The sequence below is a fragment of the Anguilla anguilla genome, chromosome 16, assembly GCF_013347855.1.
Source record: "Anguilla anguilla isolate fAngAng1 chromosome 16, fAngAng1.pri, whole genome shotgun sequence".
Lineage (NCBI taxonomy): Eukaryota > Metazoa > Chordata > Actinopteri > Anguilliformes > Anguillidae > Anguilla > Anguilla anguilla.
In genome coordinates this window covers 32,654,176-32,679,355 of record NC_049216.1, presented here as the reverse complement: position 1 = coordinate 32,679,355, position 25,180 = coordinate 32,654,176, and the positions used below count along the sequence as shown (strand labels likewise).

The 25,180-nt window shown below is 39.7% G+C and overlaps 1 protein-coding gene across 8 annotated transcripts in view; it reads right to left on the bottom strand.

The window, feature by feature from the left end:
• Positions 1 to 6,999: 6,999 nt before the first annotated feature.
• LOC118214879 (protein inscuteable homolog) overlaps positions 7,000 to 25,180 on the bottom strand; it is a 65,590-nt gene continuing 47,409 nt past the window's right edge. For all 8 annotated transcript variants that reach the window (XM_035395156.1, XM_035395158.1, XM_035395160.1 and 5 more), the window contains 6 exons: positions 24,118 to 24,289; positions 22,929 to 23,107; positions 20,946 to 21,012; positions 8,621 to 8,776; positions 7,890 to 7,966; positions 7,000 to 7,163 (listed from right to left, as the gene is read on the bottom strand). In XM_035395156.1, the coding sequence (XP_035251047.1) occupies positions 7,035 to 7,163; positions 7,890 to 7,966; positions 8,621 to 8,776; positions 20,946 to 21,012; positions 22,929 to 23,107; positions 24,118 to 24,289 (780 nt within the window). In that variant the 3' untranslated portion in view covers positions 7,000 to 7,034. The remainder of the gene's footprint in view (positions 7,164 to 7,889; positions 7,967 to 8,620; positions 8,777 to 20,945; positions 21,013 to 22,928; positions 23,108 to 24,117; positions 24,290 to 25,180) is intronic.

The window sequence follows — 25,180 nt, the reverse complement described above, 5'->3', positions numbered from 1 at the left end:
ACACACAGTAGAGAGACAGAATCATTTTTTGCTAATTAAATTGGGGGATGTTTAGGTGGCAGGTTGAGAGAGCCAGGTTGGGAAATTAGCCAGGACACCGGGGAACCCCATAGTCTGTGCGATGAGTGTCATGGGATCTTTAATGACCACAGTGAGTCAGGACTTCGGTTTTAAAGTCTCCTCTCCTACAGAACAGTGTCCCCATCACAGCACTGGGGCATTGGGGTTTATTTGACCAGAAGTAAGATCGGCCCTACAGGTCTACCAACACCACTTCCAGCAGAAAATTAATGTTCCCAGGAGGTTTCCCATCCAGGTACAGACCACGCCCTCACCTGCTCAGCTTCAACCGTTTGGCAGGAGCAAGGCACATGGTGGTATAAGTTTTGTTCATACCAGTGTGTGTATCCCCAATGAGTACAGCCTAGTGTTTGTATCTGATTCTTCTCATTCATAAACAGTTTTTTTCCCCTTTCCTAGTTTAATTGGCAGTTTATAAAATAAAGGCGTGAAACGTTTGATATCTGCGGATCTCCCATAAGTACCCATGTAAGCGCCTTTGTCTCATTATGTGGAAACACAGGCGATTATGTTAGCTGCTTTGTTAGCTTTGCATTGATCTTAATGCACGGGGCCTTACCAATAATAGTGTGTCATTAAATGTAATTAAAACCGGGAGGTTTTGCGCTGTGGATAGAACTGAACATAACAATGCCAGCCCCATACCCATTTGAGACCGTTTACCATAATAAAGGAGCTGCGTTGTGCATATTTTGCTCTGTCTCGGGGAGTGCGCAGTCTGGCCTGCATTTTCACATCAGACGTGAACTGAAAGTTTTCAAATTTTTCCTCTTTAATAATTCATGGCGCTCCTGATCTCCCGGGGCCTTCTGGGAAGGGCTGAATAAATCGCATTGTAACGTGCGCTCTACGTCCTGCCCCCCTTCCATTGAGCACAGCCGAGCGCGCGGCCTGTTAAAAAAGCAGCTCTGGAGATGATTGGCGAGCGCGTTCTGTAAAAGCTGCGCTGCCCTTTTTCGCAGGTCCGTTTGATCAGCGATGTTACGTGAGATGCGTATCGACACGGACGGAAACGGGAGAGGTGGTCGGGTCGATGCGAAGCGACTGTCTGTTTTCGGGATAAGATTGCGGGCTCTTCTGGACTTGTACGTTAGTGCGTCCCACAACAGGGGTTTTGGTAAAAGGAGTGGCATTCCATAACAGGGTGCCGATTACCCCCCCCAGTGAGCTGTAAGGCTGTGGGCCTCAGGACAGGGTCACACAGGGACAGTTATAAAGTCCTGCTCACAGCCATAAAAAAGTATTAACTAAATTACATTACATTTATTTGGCAGATGCTTTTATCCAAAGCGACGTACAATAAGTGCATACCGAACGTCATCGGAGGAACAACTACAAACACAGGTCCAGTAAGGTACAATGCTTAAGTAACAGCTATTCATAGCCACAAACTCATTAAGTCCAGTTCACACAGCAAGCATAGACTAGGTCAGAGAGTAATGTTAAGTCAAACTAGGGAGGCATGATAACGAGCTACAACATATAGATAACAGTTCAAGTTCAGTGTAAGTGCTTGATGGAGACACCATGTAGACACTAGACACCATGACACCAAGTCTAGTACTTACCCTTACTGTCACTTCCCATCACAGCACTCATACGATGGTTATACGGACCTGGTTTTGGAAGAACGAAGCAGAAACATTAACCTTCCTTTAAAGAGGGACAGTGTATAGCGTGCTTAAATGTGTCTAATGGTCATGAATATTTGATATGATTGTGTGTAGTTTTCAGAGGGGGGGGCACTGTAGCACAGTGGAGCACATGTAAATGAGCAGTGTGGAGCTGGATTGCAGATGCCAGAAGCAGGGTTTGTACACAGAGTAAATGCTAATATTTGAAAGTCAAATTAAAGTTGAAAAGGCTTGTAATAACCGTTAATTAGCTCTTGTTTTGTTTTTTTCCCCCCACGACAAACTTGAACCGACTGGAAACATCGTGCAGCTTGTCTTCAGCACTTTGGACCACAAAGATGCATTTCAAAGCTTTCGAGATACGCCTTTGATGTGGGGGGTGCTCTCCGGAGATTGGATATTATTTTAAGATCCCTTTGTTTAAAAATTCATTTTTTATTATCCCTGCGCGAGATGCAGGGGAATTCCCCGCATGAGCTCCATCAGCGTAATTAGCATCTTCGATCGGGACCGCATCCCCGGTAATTAATACGGACTTGGGAGGCTCCCCAGCGATCGCTCGCAGGGCTCGATTCCTTTTCGCGGAGCAGCCGTTCGTTTAGAGAACGCCCTTCTGCCCGAATGAAAACGCGATGTGTGGGGAAGGCGTGATGAACAAGAGGCTCGGCTATCATTGTGATGAAGACTTTGAAACAACGCCGAGGCCCCTGCTCCGCCCCGCCCCACTCCGCTCCGCTCCCCCCCCGCTCCACTCCGCCCCGCCCCGCTCCGCTCGTTCTCCACGCGCTCGCGCGCTCGCCGACATCAAACCAATTAAGCGCCGGGGTGAGTTCATCGCCCGCACGCGCTCGGAGAGCTCGACTTCGGCTCCGCGCCGCAAACAAGTGCTTCTGATGAGATTATCATTACCGCTGCGTTTGGTGGAGGAGCGCTGCTGCCGACCGTGGCTGTTGATTGCGTAGACATCGCGGGGAGAATAGGATCGCGTGTAAAATAGAATCGCGTCTACTTCACCTGGGCATGTAGAACGTGTGGGTTTCTCCTGGGTGTGTAGAACGTGTGTGCTTCTCCTGGGTGTGTAGAACGTGTGGGTTTCTCCTGGGTGTGTAGAACGTGTGGGTTTCTCCTGGGTGTGTAGAACGTGTGGGTTTCTCCTGGGTGTGTAGAACGTGTGTGCTTCTCCTGGGTGTGTAGAACGTGTGTGTTTCTCCTGGGGTTGTGTGGTAGTTCACTCACTGAACACAGTGAAGGGGTTGTGTGGTAGATCACTCACTGAACACAGTGAAGGGGTTGTGTGGTAGGTCACTCACTGAACACAGTGAAGGGGTTGTGTGGTAGGTCACTCACTGAACACAGTGAAGGGGTTGTGTGGTAGGTCACTCACTGAACACAGTGAAGGGGTTGTGTGGTAGGTCACTCACTGAACGCAGTGAAGGGGTTGTGTGGTAGATCACTCACTGAACACAGTGAAGGGGTTGTGTGGTAGATCACTCACTGAACACAGTGAAGGGGTTGTGTGGTAGATCACCCACTGAACGCAGTGATGCGGTAGTTCACTCACTGAACACAGTGATGCGATAGATCACTCACTGAACGCACACACTCATGTCACTTACACTCAGTGGTGCATTTCAGTTGGTTTAAATGTTCTGTGAATTGCCTGCATGAGTGCAGTTGCGCACCTGCGTACCGTCGAGTGCCAGTATCTCCCTCTCAGGGTTACGAGTGTGTCTGACTGGGCACCAGACAGGCGGATAAAACCGCCACTTCAGCGGAGTGTAGTTTGCCTGAGGCCAGGAGAGGTGGTACTGTGGGGGAGGGCTTACAAAAATGGCAAAAAAAAACACACATATGCATATGTCATATGACTCGCATATTTCATTGCACTTCTAATTAAAACAACTAGTTTTTACTGCAGAGTTTTACATCAAAACTGCACAACCATACGTTACCAGCCCTTTGCTGTCAGTCTGAACTGGAGGGAGTTCTAAAGGAAGCCAGCAGGGGGCGCCTTTCTGCCCGTTCAGGGGACCTTGTTTGCCATTTTAATTGCATTATACAAAACAAGCGATTTCAGCAATTAGCTCCTAATTTTCTGGTTTAATTTCATTATACAAAACAGGTGGTTTGTTCAGGAGCAGGCCGCGATGGTCTCTCTCTTCTCTGATTTAAAGGAGAAAAGGAAAGAAAACTGTTGCCTTAAAAGCCTTGTTGGTGTTTTAAATTCAGCAATTTAATTTATTCCGCCCCCCCCCCCCCCCCAGTGCTGGGTTATCTTCCTCAGTGCTGGGTCCTCTCTCTCTCTCTCTCTCTCTCTCAGTGCTGGGTCCTCTCTCAGCCCTAGTTTGGATACTGAATGCCGATTCCTCTGCTGTTCTATAGTATCCAATGTGAATTATCGCAGTCCTATAGAAACTTTCATGCAGGAAAACTTTGGTCAGGGTGACTTAAACCTCTTTTCACCATGTCGTATTAACCAATGTGTGCCCTGGCCACGCTGTATTTTGCATTCATAGAATGAATTAACAGTCATTTAAATGCATTAAGTATGAATTCAGCACCCCCACTCAGCACATCGGTTAGATTAAATCACCCGAAGGTGTTCATGCGCTGGAGAACACATTGAGTCGGTGGACATGTAGATTTTTTGTATTATACCGTGAGTCTCACTTTCTCTGCATTTATTAAACTGGCAGCACAATTACTGAAAAATTACAGAAAATCTTTTAGATGTGAGATGTGGAAATAAATGGGCGAATGTGCAAGAAAGGTTTAGGACGAGACGCTGAGCTCTCCTGAATTGAGTTCAACCATGAACTATAAAATTATGAGTACTGATTCTGAGTAACAGTGCTGTTTTGAGGTTGAATCTTTGTGTATGGTGGGGCTCACGGATGCATTGGCCTGTGAATGTGTGCCGATGGGCTGTGTTTGAAAAGTGTCTTCGTGTTCACTCATAATTTTATATTTGCTTTGAACCACACTTCAACATTGGCCATCTTCAGTCTAGTGGTAGGACATGAAGTTTTCTGAAGTGTGTTCTCTCATTCCTCTGTGTTCATTAACCAGTCCCAGTAACTGTTATTACAACTTTAAACATTCCCTGTAACTATGATGTAATTACACCCTAAACAGCCCCAATGCATGTTATTAAACTATAACTATATTATAGTTACTGCACTAACTGTGGATGCTGTTTTTAAAGCTTATCTGGTACTTTTTGTTTCTTGCTGAAATAGGGGTACCTACAGTAGGTCACATTATCCTCAGGACTGTCCCTTCTTAGTTCTGTGGAGCACAGACCCCCCCCCCCCCCCATGATGTTATGGCCCAGCACTGGTGCTCAGGATTGATTGGCGGTTGAACACAGTATTGACCAATAGGGTTGGACACATTATTGACCAATAGGGCTAGTGCTTATTGGATGTTTTTAAACCTTATTAATACCCTTGGTTTAATGTTTAAAGGTCCTGTGCCTCCTGCAGTATGTCCATGTGCACGTCTAACAGAAAAGTGTTTTTACCGTTCAGGAGAGACTTCAGAGTTCACCCGGTTCCTGCCGTCACGCGAAGCCGTGCGGTAATGAATATGGAAACCTAACGCCGCTGTTTAATATCAGCTCTCTTTAAAGTGCGCTGCTGCTGAATTATCCATCGCGCTATCCGCGGCGCAGAAAGGACCTTCAAACTCCCAACTCGAGAGGCGGTGTCTTTTAATTGAATAATACATTACACGTGCCAGTTATTTTGTTAGGGGCACATTGAGGCATGGGTAACCGTGGGATCAAATCAGTGACTGAGGGGCGTCCCGCTACCTTCTCCCCTCTCGTAGGCTAATTACATCACGGCGGTTTAAGCACCTGCCCTGTCTCTACGCTCGCCTGGTTCACAGGAGCGTGCCAAAAATCATATTGTTCATGAAAGATGTTCCACTTGAAAGAACATCTGGACAAAGGTGTGTGTCCATTGTGTGTGTGTGTGTGATAAGAATTACTGCAGATTTTGGCATTGTATCGTAGATTGGTGTGTTTCAGGAGATGGTAATTGAAGGAAAGGGAATGTATATTTGGTCGGATATGAATTACACCGCAGTGGGGATGGCTATAGTATGTAGGAGCATTAGCTTCAGGCTGTGTGTAGGCTATGTGTAGGCTATGTGTTCATGCGCACGTTCCTATTGTTGCAAATGTAATTTGCTTGTTTGGAATATTCAAGGCTGTTCAGAAAACTGGAAACCAGTACCGATTTGTTGTTGCTGCTGTTGTTAGTAGATAGTGGGTGAAGAAAACAGCGCTAACATGAAAGGAGCCTTGTGTCCAGTGCAAAGTAATTAATCTGTGTGTGTTTGTTTGTGTAACCTGTCAAATAGCATACTACCTTATAGAGTGGTATTGGAAGTGATTCTGTAATTTTCTCCATTGAATTGAATTGCAGTATTTGTGATACATGAGTCTATGTGGGGTGTGTATTAGACATAATGAACCCCTATCCCATAACACCACCACCCCCCTTTAATACTGGTTTAGGTTACGGTAGTTTTATGGTTGTAGATTATATTTTTACAGTTTTAAGTTTCTCTTGGGGTTTTGTTATGGATATAGTCTGTATGTATTTATAATTTGTACTTCTGTTCTTGGTTAGTATACAGTAGTTGCTGTAAGCTGGACTTTAGCACTGTAGCTTGTTTACGCGCTGCTCTAAGATGGTTTTTCTCCAGATTTGGTGGTATTGCACATATTAATCTGAATAAGAGCATCTGCCAAAGTAATGTAGTATAATGTAAAGTGTTGTGTAGAAAAGACAATGACAGTGTACAGAGTATTCAGTCTCAGTTCTTTTATATAGTTTATTATGACTTTCAACAACAAAAGCATTACACTTAAACTTATAAAAATTAATCAGTTATATTCATTAGATGCACTCTGTAACTGTTCATTTTTTCAGTCATATATTATTACAGAAAATCAATAATAGTACCATAAATATTGTGGAAAAATCCCATTTGTACCACTTAAATGGCAAATACGCGTCATTTTTTAAAAATCAGTTTATAATGGCAAATATACTTTATGCAGATGATATGGATTCTTTTAGCATTTACTGTGGAGTCCACCGGCAGTCTACCAGCTTATGTGTGTGGGGGGGCGCGCGGGGTGGGGGTGCTGCCGGGTCCTTGGGCAGTGTTACTGACAGCAAGTCTTTGTGGTAAGATGTGTATGTTTTTTGGCTGGGAACAGGGGCCAGTAGGGTGTGAAATGGCTCGGGCATCCCCCCCCCCCCCCCCCCCCCCCCCCACACATGACGCAGGAGGCGGGGCCTCCTACACGAAGCTCTCCTCCATGTTGGAGCAGAGGAGGAAGGAGTCGACCAGCCGCGGTTTGATCAGCTGCTCCTGGTCGCTGGCCTCCACGCTCTCCGGACACACGGCCGCCAGCCTCCGCAGCGCTGCCTGCAAAAACAGGACCGGAGCCGACCGGACCGGGTTACCGCCAGCATTTACACTACAGGCATGCAGCAGACGCTCTTATCCAGAGTGACGTACAGAACTTTTCACATAGCATCCATTTATACAGCTGGATATTTACTGAAGCAATGCAGGTTAAGTACCTTTCTCAAGGGTACAACGGCAGTGTCCTATCTGGTAATTGAACCTATGACCTTTAGGTTACAAGGCCAGCTCCTTAACCATTATACTACTCTGCCACCCACAGGGTGCCAGGGAGGCTGCTCAGTGCTGTCCCTAAGCAGGCTAGCCCTTGTGATTGGCAGGCTCTTGCGCTACTTTAGCATGCTAACGTGCTGTGTGCTAACTCCCGCAGCTGGCCAGCCCTTGTGATTATTAGGCTCTTGCGCTACTTTAGCACGCTAACGCGCTGTGTGCTAACTCCCGCAGCTGGCCAGCCCTTGTGATTATTAGGCTCTTGCGCTATTTTAGTATGCTAACATGCTGTGTGCTAACTCCCGCAGCTGGCCAGCCCTTGTGATTAGCAGGCTCTTGCGCTACTTTAGCACGCTAACGTGCTGTGTGCTAACTCCCGCAGCTGGCCAGCCCTTGTGATTAGCAGGCTCTTGCGCTACTTTAGCACGCTAACGTGCTATGTGCTAATTCAACACAGCTCTGCTCTTACGGAGGCGTATTCAGCGCACAGTCCAGGAGAGGAGTGTGAGAACCCACCAGACAGGCGACGAGCACGGAGTCGCTGTTGTTCCTCTCCGCCGGCGAACGACACAGCTCGATGAGGCGGGGGATGGCTGGGAAAAAGGGAAGAAAGCAGAGAGCAAATAACCCTCCACACTTCTGAACGCCACGCGCTGTGTGTTAAAACAATGGCTATGGGAAAGGTAAGTTTAGCTTCCCAAATTAATCATTTGTTCATGTTAGGGCATTCAACTCCTTTACTTCTGTTTAAACTGGTAGCCATGCCACCCCTACTCCTACGTCTTCCTCCTCAAACTGCTGAAACTTAGTACTGCGGGGGGGGGGGGGGACCTTGGAAACTCGTCATTACGGGATAGCCTTCCCTCCGGACCACACTTAGAAATGCACTGCCCCAGCACAGCGATGGGGACACTGGGCTGTAGGTGCTGTCCTTCAGCTGAGATGCTACACTGAGCTGCTGACTCACTCTTCTAATTATTGGACCCAAGTCTCTTTCCAAAAGCGAAGGTCAAAGTGCCACAGAACTCGCTCTGTCCTACTGGCTAAGAAGTCAAATAAATATATCAAATAAAATAAAGCCAAACAGAGCAGTGGGCCAAAGTCTTCACAACATTCTGCGATTAAGGTTGTTTTGTTTATTTGTTTTTTCTTTAAGAATGCATTGCTTGTTCCCAGTGTAGTGTTTGGTATTAATTTTGTGTATTTACTTTGACAGGTGAATTAGAAAGCTCAAAATGAAGACATACTCTGCAGCTGGATGGCGGTTTGTGCAACATCAGGGTCTCTGCTCAGACGGGCCAGCGTGACGGCAGCTTTCTGTTGCACCCTCTCGCACGCAGCGCCCTCTGATGGACTGGAGGAGGAAGGTTTCTCACCCAGGAGCAACAGCAGCCGCTCAATCCCTACGGAAACGAGACGAAACAACCCAGCCTCTCAAAAACGAGCTACTGACAACAACCCAGCCTCTCAAAAACGAGCTACTGACAACAACCTGGCCCAGTCTCTCAAAACCAGTTACTGACAACAGCCTGGCCCAGTCTCTCAAAACCAGTTACTGACGACAGTGACTCTAGACATGTCACTGTATACTTCTGTCACAATGTACCACCTCTGCTTCTGATGATTTATTAAAATAAGAATAATCACATGCGTAAATAATTGTTTCACCCCATGTTTTCAGTTAAGGTTATAGTCTTGCATCTTTCAGGGTTTTTCCAAATACACTTTTCTGTATACCATCTTAAAATGGGTTTCAGGTGTTTTCTATAGATCTGTAACAAAATAAAAATGACATTTTAGGAAAATGAATTTTCCATTTCCCTTTATTTCCTAAGGGAAGGCAATAGGCTTTGGTTGATTTTCACAAAAAACATTTCTGGTTTTCTTCAAATGTTTTTTTATGTCTATAATCCAATGAGTGAATTTGTTTAACTTGTACAATATATAATATGCGAGTGTGTTGTGTTAAGAGGCTAATATTGTTTTTGATGTGTATTTTATTTAAGAAAAATGTGTGTTAGTCAGATAGACTGTGGTTAATCACAGCTTTAGCCTCTGTTAGATAAATCCAGCCTTGAATGCATCTGTGAACCTATGGCACTGTAACGCTTGACTAGTCAGGGGCTTGGATATTTAAAAGCACTAATAATAGAGCTGCCTAGGTGTAGCACTTTGAGTGTGCTTAAATGTAGCCAACCTTCAAGGAGAGCAGTATATTATGTTTTTATTTTGCTTAGAAACTATTTCCAAATGATTTCTTGGGTACTTTTCCCTTTTCTTCTGAACTTCTTTTGTAAACTTTAAGCTTTTTCTGTGAACATTGTCCAACATTGTAAATGTACCCAAGACCTGCCTTTGTTAAGGGGTGGCTACATAGCATGTGTATATCCAATGATATAATGAAAATGGAAAAAAAAACATTTCCTGGTGAAACACATTTTTCTTCATGAAGTCCCTACAAAGGTCTCGACTCATTTATTGAACTGATGAAAGTTATTAACATGATTTCCTATCCATTGAAATAGAAAAATGATGCATCTACATTTTAGACATGTATTTCACTTTTTGGACATGAGACTATAGTCTTATGTGTATTTTGATGGTTTCCTGGTGAAACACATTTTTGTTCATATATGCCTAAAAACATTTCTGCTAATTAAACTAACTGGGGATAGTTAATAAGCATGACTGCCTATGAATTTGAGTAGAAAAAATTATGCATTTTAATTTTAGACATTTATTTCACTTTTCAGACATAAGACTATAGTCTTATGTATTTTCATGATTTCCCGGTGAAACACATTTTTATTCATAAATACCTAAAAACATATTTCTGCTCATTTATTTAACTGGGGATAGTTATTAAACATGATTGCCTAGCCACCTGAGTGGAAAAAATGATGCATTTGAATTTTAGACATTTATTTCACTTTTCAGACATAAGACTATATATAGTCTTATGTATTTTCATGATTTCCCGGTGAAACACATTTTTATTCATAAATACCTAAAAACATATTTCTGCTCATTTATTTAACTGGGGATAGTTATTAAACATGATTGCCTAGCCACCTGAGTGGAAAAAATGATGCATTTGAATTTTAGACATTTATTTCACTTTTCAGACATAAGACTATAGTCTTATGTATTTTCATGATTTCCCGGTGAAACACATTTTTATTCATAAATACCTAAAAACATATTTCTGCTCATTTATTTAACTGGGGATGGTTACTAAACATGATTGCCTAGCCACCTGAGTGGAAAAAATGATGCATTTGAATTTTAGACATTTATTTCACTTTTCAGACATAAGACTATAGTCTTATGTATTTTCATGATTTCCTGGTGAAACACATTTTTATTCATAAATACCTAAAAACATATTTCTGCTCATTTATTTAACTGGGGATGGTTACTAAACATGATTGTCTAGCCACCTGAGTGGAAAAAATGATGCATTTGAATTTTAGACATTTATTTCACTTTTCAGACATAAGACTATAGTCTTATGTATTTTCATGATTTCCCGGTGAAACACATTTTTATTCATAAATACCTAAAAACATATTTCTGCTCATTTATTTAACTGGGGATAGTTATTAAACATGATTGCCTAGCCACCTGAGTGGAAAAAATGATGCATTTGAATTTTAGACATTTATTTCACTTTTCAGACATAAGACTATAGTCTTATGTATTTTCATGATTTCCCGGTGAAACACATTTTTATTCATAAATACCTAAAAACATATTTCTGCTCATTTATTTAACTGGGGATAGTTATTAAACATGATTGCCTAGCCACCTGAGTGGAAAAAATGATGCATTTGAATTTTAGACATTTATTTCACTTTTTGGACATAAGACTATAGTCTTATGTATTTTCATGATTTCCCGGTGAAACACATTTTTATTCATAAATACCTAAAAACATATTTCTGCTCATTTATTTAACGGGATAGTTATTAAACATGATTGCCTAGCCACCTGAGTGGAAAAAATGATGCATTTGAATTTTAGACATTTATTTCACTTTTCAGACATAAGACTATAGTCTTATGTATTTTCATGATTTCCCGGTGAAACACATTTTTATTCATAAATACCTAAAAACATATTTCTGCTCATTTATTTAACTGGGGATGGTTACTAAACATGATTGTCTAGCCACCTGAGTGGAAAAAATGATGCATTTGAATTTTAGACATTTATTTCACTTGTTGGACATAAGACTATAGTCTTATGTATTTTCATGATTTCCCGGTGAAACACATTTTTATTCATAAATACCTAAAAACATATTTCTGCTCATTTATTTAACTGGGGATGGTTACTAAACATGATTGCCTAGCCACCTGAGTGGAAAAAATGATGCATTTGAATTTTAGACATTTATTTCACTTTTCAGACATAAGACTATAGTCTTATGTATTTTCATGATTTCCTGGTGAAACACATTTTTATTCATAAATACCTAAAAACATATTTCTGCTCATTTATTAAACTGGGGATAGTTACTAAACATGATTGCCTAGCCACCTGAGTGGAAAAAATGATGCATTTGAATTTTAGATATTTATTTCACTTTCGGACATAAGACTATAGTCTTATGTATTTTCATGATTTCCCGGTGAAACACATTTTTATTCATAAATACCTAAAAACATATTTCTGCTCATTTATTAAACTGGGGATAGTTACTAACATGATTGCCTAGCCACCTGAGTGGAAAAAATGATGCATTTGAATTTTAGACATTTATTTCACTTTTCAGACATAAGACTATAGTCTTATGTATTTTCATGATTTCCCGGTGAAACACATTTTTATTCATAAATACCTAAAAACATATTTCTGCTCATTTATTTAACTGGGGATGGTTACTAAACATGATTGTCTAGCCACCTGAGTGGAAAAAATGATGCATTTGAATTTTAGACATTTATTTCACTTAATAGTATTTTTTATGATTTCCCGGTGAAACACATTTTTATTCATAAATACCTAAAAACATATTTCTGCTCATTTATTTAACTGGGGATGGTTACTAAACATGATTGCCTAGCCACCTGAGTGGAAAAAATGATGCATTTGAATTTTAGACATTAATTTCACTTTTCAGACATAAGACTATAGTCTTATGTATTTTCATGATTTCCCAGTGAAACACATTTTTATTCATAAATACCTAAAAACATATTTCTGCTCATTTATTTAACTGGGGATAGTTACTAAACATGATTGCCTAGCCACCTGAGTGGAAAAAATGATGCATTTGAATTTTAGACATTAATTTCACTTTTCAGACATAAGACTATAGTCTTATGTATTTTCATGATTTCCCAGTGAAACACATTTTTATTCATAAATACCTAAAAACATATTTCTGCTCATTTATTTAACTGGGGATAGTTATTAAACATGATTGCCTAGCCACCTGAGTGGAAAAAATGATGCATTTGAATTTTAGACATTTATTTCACTTTTGGACATAAGACTATAGTCTTATGTATTTTCATGATTTCCCGGTGAAACACATTTCTATTCATAAATACCTAAAAACATATTTCTGCTCATTTATTTAACTGGGAATAGTTATTAAACATGATTGCCTAGCCACCTGAGTGGAAAAAATTATGCATTTGAATTTTAGACATTTATTTCACTTTTTGGACATAAGACTATAGTCTTATGTATTTTCATGATTTCCTGGTGAAACACATTTTTATTCATAAATACCTAAAAACATATTTCTGCTCATTTATTTAACTGGGGATGGTTACTAAACATGATTGCCTAGCCACCTGAGTGGAAAAAATGATGCATTTGAATTTTAGACATTTATTTCACTTTTCAGACATAAGACTATAGTCTTATGTATTTTCATGATTTCCCGGTGAAACACATTTTTATTCATAAATACCTAAAAACATATGTCTGCTCATTTATTAAACTGGGGATAGTTACTAAACATGATTGCCTAGCCACCTGAGTGGAAAAAATTATGCATTTGAATTTTAGACATTTATTTCACTTTTCAGACATAAGACTATAGTCTTATGTATTTTCATGATTTCCCGGTGAAACACATTTTTATTCATAAATACCTAAAAACATATTTCTGCTCATTTATTTAACTGGGGATAGTTACTAAACATGATTGCCTAGCCACCTGAGTGGAAAAAATGATGCATTTGAATTTTAGACATTTATTTCACTTTTCAGACATAAGACTATAGTCTTATGTATTTTCATGATTTCCCGGTGAAACACATTTTTATTCATAAATACCTAAAAACATATTTCTGCTCATTTATTTAACTGGGGATGGTTACTAAACATGATTGTCTAGCCACCTGAGTGGAAAAAATGATGCATTTGAATTTTAGACATTTATTTCACTTGTTGGACATAAGACTATAGTCTTATGTATTTTCATGATTTCCCGGTGAAACACATTTTTATTCATAAATACCTAAAAACATATTTCTGCTCATTTATTTAACTGGGGATGGTTACTAAACATGATTGCCTAGCCACCTGAGTGGAAAAAATGATGCATTTGAATTTTAGACATTTATTTCACTTTTCAGACATAAGACTATAGTCTTATGTATTTTCATGATTTCCTGGTGAAACACATTTTTATTCATAAATACCTAAAAACATATTTCTGCTCATTTATTTAACTGGGGATAGTTACTAAACATGATTGCCTAGCCACCTGAGTGGAAAAAATGATGCATTTGAATTTTAGACATTTATTTCACTTTTCAGACATAAGACTATAGGCTTATGTATTTTCATGATTTCCCTGGTGAAACACATTTTTATTCATAAATACCTAAAACATATTTCTGCTCATTTATTAACTGGGGATAGTTACTTAAACATGATTGCCTAGCCACCTGAGTGGAAAAAATGATGCATTTGAATTTTAGACATTTATTTCACTTTTCAGACATAAGACTATAGTCTTATGTATTTTCATGATTTCCCGGTGAAACACATTTCTATTCATAAATACCTAAAAACATATTTCTGCTCATTTATTTAACTGGGGATAGGTTACTAAACATGATTGCCTAGCCACCTGAGTGGAAAAAATGATGCATTTGAATTTTAGACATTTATTTCACTTTTCAGACATAAGACTATAGTCTTATGTATTTTCATGATTTCCCGGTGAAACACATTTTTATTCATAAATACCTAAAAACATATGTCTGCTCATTTATTAAACTGGGGATAGTTACTAAACATGATTGCCTAGCCACCTGAGTGGAAAAAATTATGCATTTGAATTTTAGACATTTATTTCACTTTTCAGACATAAGACTATAGTCTTATGTATTTCATGATTTCCCGGTGAAACACATTTTTATTCATAAATACCTAAAAACATATTTCTGCTCATTTATTTAACTGGGGATAGTTATTAAACATGATTGCCTAGCCACCTGAGTGGAAAAAATGATGCATTTGAATTTTAGACATTTATTTCACTTTTCAGACATAAGACTATAGTCTTATGTATTTTCATGATTTCCCGGTGAAAACACATTTCTATTCATAAATACCTAAAAACATATTTCTGCTCATTTATTTAACTGGGGATAGTTACTAAACATGATTGCCTAGCCACCTGAGTGGAAAAAATGATGCATTTGAATTTTAGATATTTATTTCACTTTCGGACATAAGACTACAGTCTTATGTATTTTCATGATTTCCCGTTGAAACACATTTTTATTCATAAATACCTAAAAACATATTTTTGCTCATTTATTTAACTGGGGATGGTTACTAAACATGATTGCCTAGCCACCTGAGTGGAAAAAATGATGCATTTGAATTTTAGACATTTATTTCACTTTTCAGACATAAGACTATAGTCTTATGTATTTTCATGATTTCCCGGTGAAACACATTTTTATTCATAAATACCTAAAAACATATGTCTGCTCATTTATTAAACTGGGGGTAGTTACTAAACATGATTGCCTAGCCACCTGAGTGGAAAAAATGATGCATTTGAATTTTAGACATTTATTTCACTTTTCAGACATAAGACTATAGTCTTATGTATTTTCATGATTTCCCGGTGAAACACATTTCTATTCATAAATACCTAAAAACATATTTCTGCTCATTTATTAAACTGGGGATAGTTACTAAACATGATTGCCTAGCCACCTGAGTGGAAAAAATGATGCATTTGAATTTTAGATATTTATTTCACTTTCGGACATAAGACTATAGTCTTATGTATTTTCATGATTTCCCGTTGAAACACATTTCTATTCATAAATACCTAAAAACATATGTCTGCTCATTTATTAAACTGGGGATAGTTACTAAACATGATTGCCTAGCCACCTGAGTGGAAAAAATTATGCATTTGAATTTTAGACATTTATTTCACTTTTCAGACATAAGACTATAGTCTTATGTATTTTCATGATTTCCCGGTGAAACACATTTTTATTCATAAATACCTAAAAACATATTTCTGCTCATTTATTTAACTGGGGATAGTTACTAAACATGATTGCCTAGCCACCTGAGTGGAAAAAATGATGCATTTGAATTTTAGACATTTATTTCACTTTTCAGACATAAGACTATAGTCTTATGTATTTTCATGATTTCCCGGTGAAACACATTTCTATTCATAAATACCTAAAAACATATTTCTGCTCATTTATTTAACTGGGGATAGTTACTAAACATGATTGCCTAGCCACCTGAGTGGAAAAAATGATGCATTTGAATTTTAGACATTTATTTCACTTTTCAGACATAAGACTATAGTCTTATGTATTTTCATGATTTCCCGGTGAAACACATTTCTATTCATAAATACCTAAAAACATATTTCTGCTCATTTATTAAACTGGGGATAGTTACTAAACATGATTGCCTAGCCACCTGAGTGGAAAAAATGATGCATTTGAATTTTAGATATTTATTTCACTTTCGGACATAAGACTATAGGCTTATGTATTTTCATGATTTCCCGTTGAAACACATTTTTATTCATAAATACCTAAAAACATATTTTTGCTCATTTATTTAACTGGGGATGGTTACTAAACATGATTGCCTAGCCACCTGAGTGGAAAAAATGATGCATTTGAATTTTAGACATTTATTTCACTTTTCAGACATAAGACTATAGTCTTATGTATTTTCATGATTTCCCGGTGAAACACATTTTTATTCATAAATACCTAAAAACATATGTCTGCTCATTTATTTAACTGGGGATGGTTACTAAACATGATTGCCTAGCCACCTGAGTGGAAAAAATGATGCATTTGAATTTTAGACATTTATTTCACTTTTCAGACATAAGACTATAGTCTTATGTATTTTCATGATTTCCCGGTGAAACACATTTTTATTCATAAATACCTAAAAACATATGTCTGCTCATTTATTAAACTGGGGGTAGTTACTAAACATGATTGCCTAGCCACCTGAGTGGAAAAAATGATGCATTTGAATTTTAGACATTTATTTCACTTTCGGACATAAGACTATAGTCTTATGTATTTTCATGATTTCCCGTTGAAACACATTTCTATTCATAAATACCTAAAAACATATGTCTGCTCATTTATTAAACTGGGGATAGTTACTAAACATGATTGCCTAGCCACCTGAGTGGAAAAAATTATGCATTTGAATTTTAGACATTTATTTCACTTTTCAGACATAAGACTATAGTCTTATGTATTTTCATGATTTCCCGGTGAAACACATTTTTATTCATAAATACCTAAAAACATATTTCTGCTCATTTATTTAACTGGGGATAGTTACTAAACATGATTGCCTAGCCACCTGAGTGGAAAAAATGATGCATTTGAATTTTAGACATTTATTTCACTTTTCAGACATAAGACTATAGTCTTATGTATTTTCATGATTTCCCGTTGAAACACATTTCTATTCATAAATACCTAAAAACATATGTCTGCTCATTTATTAAACTGGGGATAGTTACTAAACATGATTGCCTAGCCACCTGAGTGGAAAAAATTATGCATTTGAATTTTAGACATTTATTTCACTTTTCAGACATAAGACTATAGTCTTATGTATTTTCATGATTTCCTGGTGAAACACATTTTTATTCATAAATACCTAAAAACATATTTCTGCTCATTTATTTAACTGGGGATAGTTATTAAACATGATTGCATAGCCACCTGAGTGGAAAAAATGATGCATTTGAATTTTAGACATTTATTTCACTTTTTGGACATAAGACTATAGTCTTATGTATTTTCATGATTTCCCGGTGAAACACATTTTTATTCATAAATACCTAAAAACATATTTCTGCTCATTTATTTAACTGGGGATAGTTACTAAACATGATTGCCTAGCCACCTGAGTGGAAAAAATGATGCATTTGAATTTTAGACATTTATTTCACTTTTCAGACATAAGACTATAGTCTTATGTATTTTCATGATTTCCCGGTGAAACACATTTCTATTCATAAATACCTAAAAACATATTTCTGCTCATTTATTAAACTGGGGATAGTTACTAAACATGATTGCCTAGCCACCTGAGTGGAAAAAATGATGCATTTGAATTTTAGATATTTATTTCACTTTCGGACATAAGACTATAGTCTTATGTATTTTCATGATTTCCCGTTGAAACACATTTTTATTCATAAATACCTAAAAACATATTTTTGCTCATTTATTTAACTGGGGATGGTTACTAAACATGATTGCCTAGCCACCTGAGTGGAAAAAATGATGCATTTGAATTTTAGACATTTATTTCACTTTTCAGACATAAGACTATAGTCTTATGTATTTTCATGATTTCCCGGTGAAACACATTTTTATTCATAAATACCTAAAAACATATGTCTGCTCATTTATTAAACTGGGGATAGTTACTAAACATGATTGCCTAGCCACCTGAGTGGAAAAAATGATGCATTTGAATTTTAGACATTTATTTCACTTTTCAGACATAAGACTATAGTCTTATGTACTTTCATGATTGCCCGGTGAAACACATTTTTATTCATAAATACCTAAAAACATATTCCTGCTCATTTATTTAACAAGGGATAATTAATAAACAATACTTTTTATTAATCTGAGTGGAAACATAGGGGCGACATAGCTCAGGAGGTAAGACCGATTGTCTGGCAGTCGGAGGGTTGCTGGTTCAAACCCCGCCCTGGGCATGTCGAAGTGTGCTTGAGCAAGACACCTAACCCCTAACCTTGACATTGATTTCACTTTTTGAAATGATGCATATTAATTTTACACATTTATTTCACTTTTTGGAGATAAGACTATATAGTCTTATGTATGATCATGATTTTCCAGTGAAACCAATTTTTCATTTTAAATGACAAAAACCAATTTCTACACATTTATTTCATTGTGGATGGTTAACAAACATTATTGCCTATCTATGAGTGAGTGACAAAAGTATAAATGAAATATTTTGGTATTATTTAAATTTTGGACATAATATTTTTGTATTTTGATGATTTTCCAGTGAAACCCCTTTTCCTTCATAAATGTCAGAACATATATTTAAATTTAGTTATTGCACTGTGTATTCTTAATTAGCATGACTTCCTATCCATTGATATAGAAAAAATGAAGTATTTATATTTCAGACATTTATTTAATTTTTTGGACATAAGAATTTGTCCAAAAAGTTTTATGTATTTTGATACATTTTGATACACTGTTGATTCTTAATAAATATGACTTCCTATCCATCTGAATGAATGAATTAATTATTTTTATTTTTTATTTAAGTCTACAGGCATAATACAAAAGTTGAAGACACAAGACAGCAGACAATATATTTTGTTTATTTTCCACTGAAACACATTTGTCTTCATACACATCTTTCAAAACATTCCTATTCATTTATTTAATTGTGATTCTTAACATATTTTTTTGAAGTAATACTATAGACTTTTGTTTGTGGATGTTGTCTTGTGAACTATTTTTTCCATTGCACATTAGTAAAGCGTAAAATTAGTAAAGCCATCCATTTAACTTTTTATATCTCACTAAAAGTAAATTTTGGTAGATTTGTTGCCAAAAACATTCACCCATTTAAACATAATGGGTATTTCTGAGGCATGCTTGTCTTCTGTTCTGAAATACATTTTCATATCAACTGTTTTCAAACATTTCTAACATTTCTTTTCAATTCCAAAAGTCTATTATTTTTTCTTTTAAAAAAATGTCAAACTATCCCTTATTTAAGAATCATGACCTGTTCTTAACCTGTCTTTTTTAGATGTTTCATTTCCAAATAAGTACACTTTTTTATACATATACATAAATCTTTAAGATGCATTAATCATACAAATAAACAAATAAATCTAGAAGAAAAAAAAAACATTTAAGTGGATTGCAGTTAACTGGTCACATTTCTCCTTATTCTTCTGCCTGGACACAATCCAGAGGGTTACAGATAAAGTTCACAGTACAGATATAGTGCCATGGTGGGGAATTAAACCTCTGCACATGTTAAGATATGTACATGGGTTTGAGAGCTGGCTCCCGTAAGGACTGTGTCACGTGATCTACCCAAATTTTTCAGTAATTATAAGGAATTTATCATCACAGAAGATACATTAGGCCTGATTTAAGTAAAGGATTTAGCACATACAAAAGCGGTTAGCTCCACCAGTTTCCCTGGTAACGATTACGGTTTACAAATGCATGTGCGTTTACCACATGCTGAAAACCGAATGCATTTGCCCACCCAGAGTCGTGAGGTCAGGTAAATGTACACCTATTTCTAAAGATTTAAGATCAGTTTGGTATTACTGATGGCATATGTACTCATTGTTCCCATTGTGCTTCAGGTTACAGCAGCTAACATGAGGTAAGAAGGCTAAAATTAAGCTTGGGTTGATTTGGATCGTATGTTAGTTTCAGTTCATTGCGTTGTTTGATTGCTTTGAAATGTCAGTCCTGCTTAACTCTTGGCTTAGTTTTAACTGAAAATGAAAAGTAGTTTTCAATTATATTCCTTTGAATAAAGGCTAAATAATATAGAAAAGTGGAAAATACCATGGAATGCATGCGCACGCAGACAAACATGCACACACACACACACACACCTATGCACACACAGACACAAACATGTGTATGCACACACACACGAGCATCTACACACAAACACAAACACACACACACACCCACTCACAAACACACACACACAACTCACTGATGGTAGTCTCTGCTAAATGTTTCTGCTAGAGATTAATTCAGTTTCAGTTGGGGACAAACAGATGTTCCAAAAATATCTTGAATATAAATAATGCAGAAGGTGCATCTGGTGAACTTTTATATATTTTAAACAGTAAGTTTTTCAGGTAAAAATGAAATTCAGACTAAAACGGCAAACTTACTGGAAATAGGAATTTTAAAAAGTTTTTCCATGGATATTTGGCGCCATCTTGAGGTGTACGACAGAAATACAGGCACTGTGGAGACCCGTGCTTGGGTGTGGAGTAGGACACTGCAGGGAAGAGTGAAGATTACATACCCTTCTCCTGAAGCACCTCAGATACAGCCTGGTCCAGAACAGACATGTTCGCCAAGATGGTTACAACCTTGAGAAAGGAAAGATACACAAGACAGAGAGTTGAAAACAAGAAAAAAAAGCAGCTGCAATTACAACCAGACACCTTTGCCAGTCGTCATGACCTGGCTCGAATGGCCATGACAAAAAGGGAGGAATTTAAAAAGCAAATTCACATTTATTTAAAATAATCTAATTAAACAAAAAACAGCACAAACATGGGGTGTGAAAGTCAGCCTCATCAGCAGTATCAGTGAGTGGATGTGTGAAAGGTATGGTGAAGCAATGTTGTATAGTGTAAAACCAAAAACACAGCCAACACCAAAACAGAAGCAAAAAGGTGGGGAGAGAGCTCCCCTTCAAACTGGAGACACTGGCACATCTTGACATCTCTGGGAGCCCTGGACACAGGCCCTCCCAATTGTACCAACAGTTACCTGGTCTGTTCTGCACAGTGTTAGGGTGTGGTCAGTTACCTGGTCTGTTCTTCACAGTGTTAGGGTCAGAGTTAGGGTGTGGTAGGGAGTTTGTACAGCGAGTGGGCGTGGTCAGTGACCTGGTCTGCTAAGTGCAGTATTAGGGTAAGGGTTAGGGTGTGTACAGCGTTACCAGGTCTGCTAAGTGCAGTATTAGGGTAAGGGTTAGGGTGTGTACAGCGTTACCAGGTCTGCTAAGTGCAGTATTAGGGTAAGGGTTAGGGTGTGTACAGCGTTACCAGGTCTGCTAAGTGCAGTATTAGGGTAAGGGTTAGGGTGTGTACAGCGTTACCAGGTCTGCTAAGTGCAGTATTAGGGTAAGGGTTAGGGTGTGTACAGCGTTACCAGGTCTGCTAAGTGCAGTATTAGGGTAAGGGTTAGGGTGTGTACAGCGAGTAGGGATGGTCAGTTACCTGGTCTGCTCAGTGCAGTGTTAGGGTAAGGGTTGGGGTGTGGTAGGGAGTTTGTACAGCGAGTGGGCGTGCTCAGTGACCTGGTCTGCTAAGTGCAGTATTAGGGTAAGGGTTAGGGTGTGTACAGCGTTACCTGGTCTGCTCAGTGCAGTGTTAGGGTAAGGGTTAGGGTGTGGTAGGGAGTGTGTACAGCGAGTGGGCGTGCTCAGTGACCTGGTCTGTTCAGTGCAGTGTTAGGGTAAGGGTTAGGGTGTGTACAGTGTTACCTGGTCTGCTCAGTGCATTGTTAGGGTAAGGGTTAGGGTGTGGTAGGGAGTTTGTACAGTGAGTGGGCGTGCTCAGTGACCTGGTCTGCTAAGTGCAGTATTAGGGTAAGGGTTAGGGTGTGTACAGCGTTACCTGGTCTGCTCAGTGCAGTGTTAGGGTAAGGGTTAGGGTGTGGTAGGGAGTTTGTACAGTGAGTGGGCGTGCTCAGTGACCTGGTCTGCTAAGTGCAGTATTAGGGTAAGGGTTAGGGTGTGTACAGCGAGTAGGTATGATGTTACCTGGTCTGCTCAGTGCAGTGTTAGGGTAAGGGTTAGGGTGTGCACAGCGTTACCTGGTCTGCTCAGTGCAGTGTTAGGGTAAGGGTTAGGGTGTGTACAGCGTTACCTGGTCTGCTCAGTGCAGTGTTAGGGTAAGGGTTAGGGTGTGGTAGGGAGTGTGTACAGCGAGTGGGCGTGCTCAGTGACCTGGTCTGTTCAGTGCAGTGTTAGGGTAAGGGTTAGGGTGTGTACAGCGTTACCTGGTCTGCTCACTGCAGTGTTAGGGTAAGGGTTAGGGTGTGGTAGGGAGTGTGTACAGCGAGTGGGCGTGCTCAGTGACCTGGTCTGTTCAGTGCAGTGTTAGGGTAAGGGTTAGGGTGTGGTAGGGAGTTTGTACAGCGAGTAGGGATGGTAAGTTACCTGGTCTGCTCAGTGCAGTGTTAGGGTAAGGGTTAGGGTGTGGTAGGGAGTTTGTACGGGTAAGGGTTAGGGTGTGGTAGGGAGTTTGTACAGCGAGTGGGCGTGCTCAGTGACCTGGTCCTTGGAGTAGGGCGTGTCCACTCTGTGGCGGTCGTGGCAGGCCTGCAGCAGGATGTGCACGGCGTTGAGCTGCAGCAGGATCTCACACGCCATGGTGTCGAAGAAGGTGATGTTAGCCAGCGCCGCGGAGGCTAGGAGAAACACCTCCCCCGTGGAGGCCTCTTCACAAAGCTCTGAAACACACACACACACACACACACACACACACACACACACACACACACACACGCACACACACGCACACACGCACACACACACACACACACACGCACACGCACGCACACACGCACACACACACGCACACACGCACACAGTTCACACACAACTCAGAAACAGTGCTATACATGTGTAATAGTGAGCGTGCTAGTGCTTGCATGTTTGCGTGTGGGTGAGTATTGGTCTATGTGATATTTGCTGTGTGTTTGTATGTAGGTGAGTATTGGTGTATGTGCTGCATGCTCGTGTGCGGGTCGTATTGGTCTGTGTGATATGTGCTGCCTGTTTATTGGTGTATGTGATATGTGCTGCATGTTTATTCGTGTATGTGATATGTGCTGCATGTTTATTGGTGTATGTGATATGTGCTGCATGTTTATTGGTGTATGTGATATGTGCTGCATGTTTATTGGTGTATGTGATATGTGCTGCATGTTTATTGGTGTATATGATATGTGCTGCATGTTTATTGGTGTATGTGATATGTGCTGCATGTTTATTGGTGTATATGATATGTGCTGCATGTTTATTGGTGTATGTGATATGTGCTGCATGTTTATTGGTGTATATGATATGTGCTGCATGTTTATTGGTGTATGTGATATGTGCTGCATGTTTATTGGTGTATATGATATGTGCTGCATGTTTATTGGTGTATGTGATATGTGCTGCATGTTTATTGGTGTATATGATATGTGCTGCATGTTTATTGGTGTATGTGATATGTGCTGCATGTTTATTGGTGTATGTGATATGTGCTGCATGTTTATTGGTGTATGTGATATGTGCTGCATGTTTATTGGTGTATGTGATATGTGCTGCATGTTTATTGGTGTATATGATATGTGCTGCATGTTTATTGGTGTATATGATATGTGCTGCATGTTTATTGGTGTATGTTATATCTGCTGCATGTTAGTGTGCGTTTGTGTGCCATGTGACCCAGCGGCGGCGGCGTTGTGCTCACTGATGAGGGCGGTGACGATGTCCTGCATGTTCTCCAGGAAGCTGGCCAGGTGCTGCGTGCAGGTGTGGTGGGGGGAGGTGATCTGGGCCACCACCGCGGCGGCCTCTGCCCGTGCCGCCTCCACACTGCCCCCGTCCGTCAGGATCTCCGCCAGACACAGGATCCCGTCCACCTGGGTGATCCCACGCACACACACACACACACACCGGGATTATCCCAGGTCACATGCCATGCACACACACACCGGGATTATCCCAGGTCAGCCTGGGTCAGACTCCTTCACAGCAGGGTTATTCCAGGTCAGGCTGCCTCAGCCCCATAGACGCAGCGCAATTATCATGGGTTGGCTCTGGTCAGACTCATTTTGCCCAGGAAATACACTGGGATTATCTTGGGTTGGCCTGGTTCAGATCCTCGCCAACCTGTAATTTCGATGGGATTATCACAGGCCAGAATGCCTCGAGCTAAAAAAACACAGCGGGATTATCCCAAATTGGCCCAGGCCAGATTCCCTTCTGGCCTGGAAAGCAGTGGGCTTTAAGAATGTTATTGAAAGGCTGCACTGTTGTGGGAACTGAGATTTGAGGGGTACTCGCATGGCCCTGATAAACACCGTTCAGATCACCCCTACAACACGGGGACATTTTCTAACATCAGCGATGCCGAAATCACTTCAACCCACAGCCGTGACTCACACACACACACGCGGCTCAATCCATGCAGCTAAAGGCAGCCCCCACCCCACCCGCCCCGCTCGCCCGCTCGCCCTGGCAGGGGGCCAGCGTGCCTTTAATTGTCCGATGATATATTTAAGTGCGACAGCAGCGTAATCTAATGAAAGCAGTTAGGGCGGTGGAGAAAACTGCTGGCCAAAGCGTTTTTTTTTTTATAATTGGGCCACTCAAGGAAAGGAAAACTCTGGAAAGGTGCCACACGCTCTTATTTAATTCAGACTGAACATCATTTATGATGTCAGTGCTGGGAGGGGGGTGGGCGGAGTCAGCAGTGAGTGACAGCAGGGGCACAGTGTCTCACAGAGCGCTCAGGTCAACCCCAGCCCCCT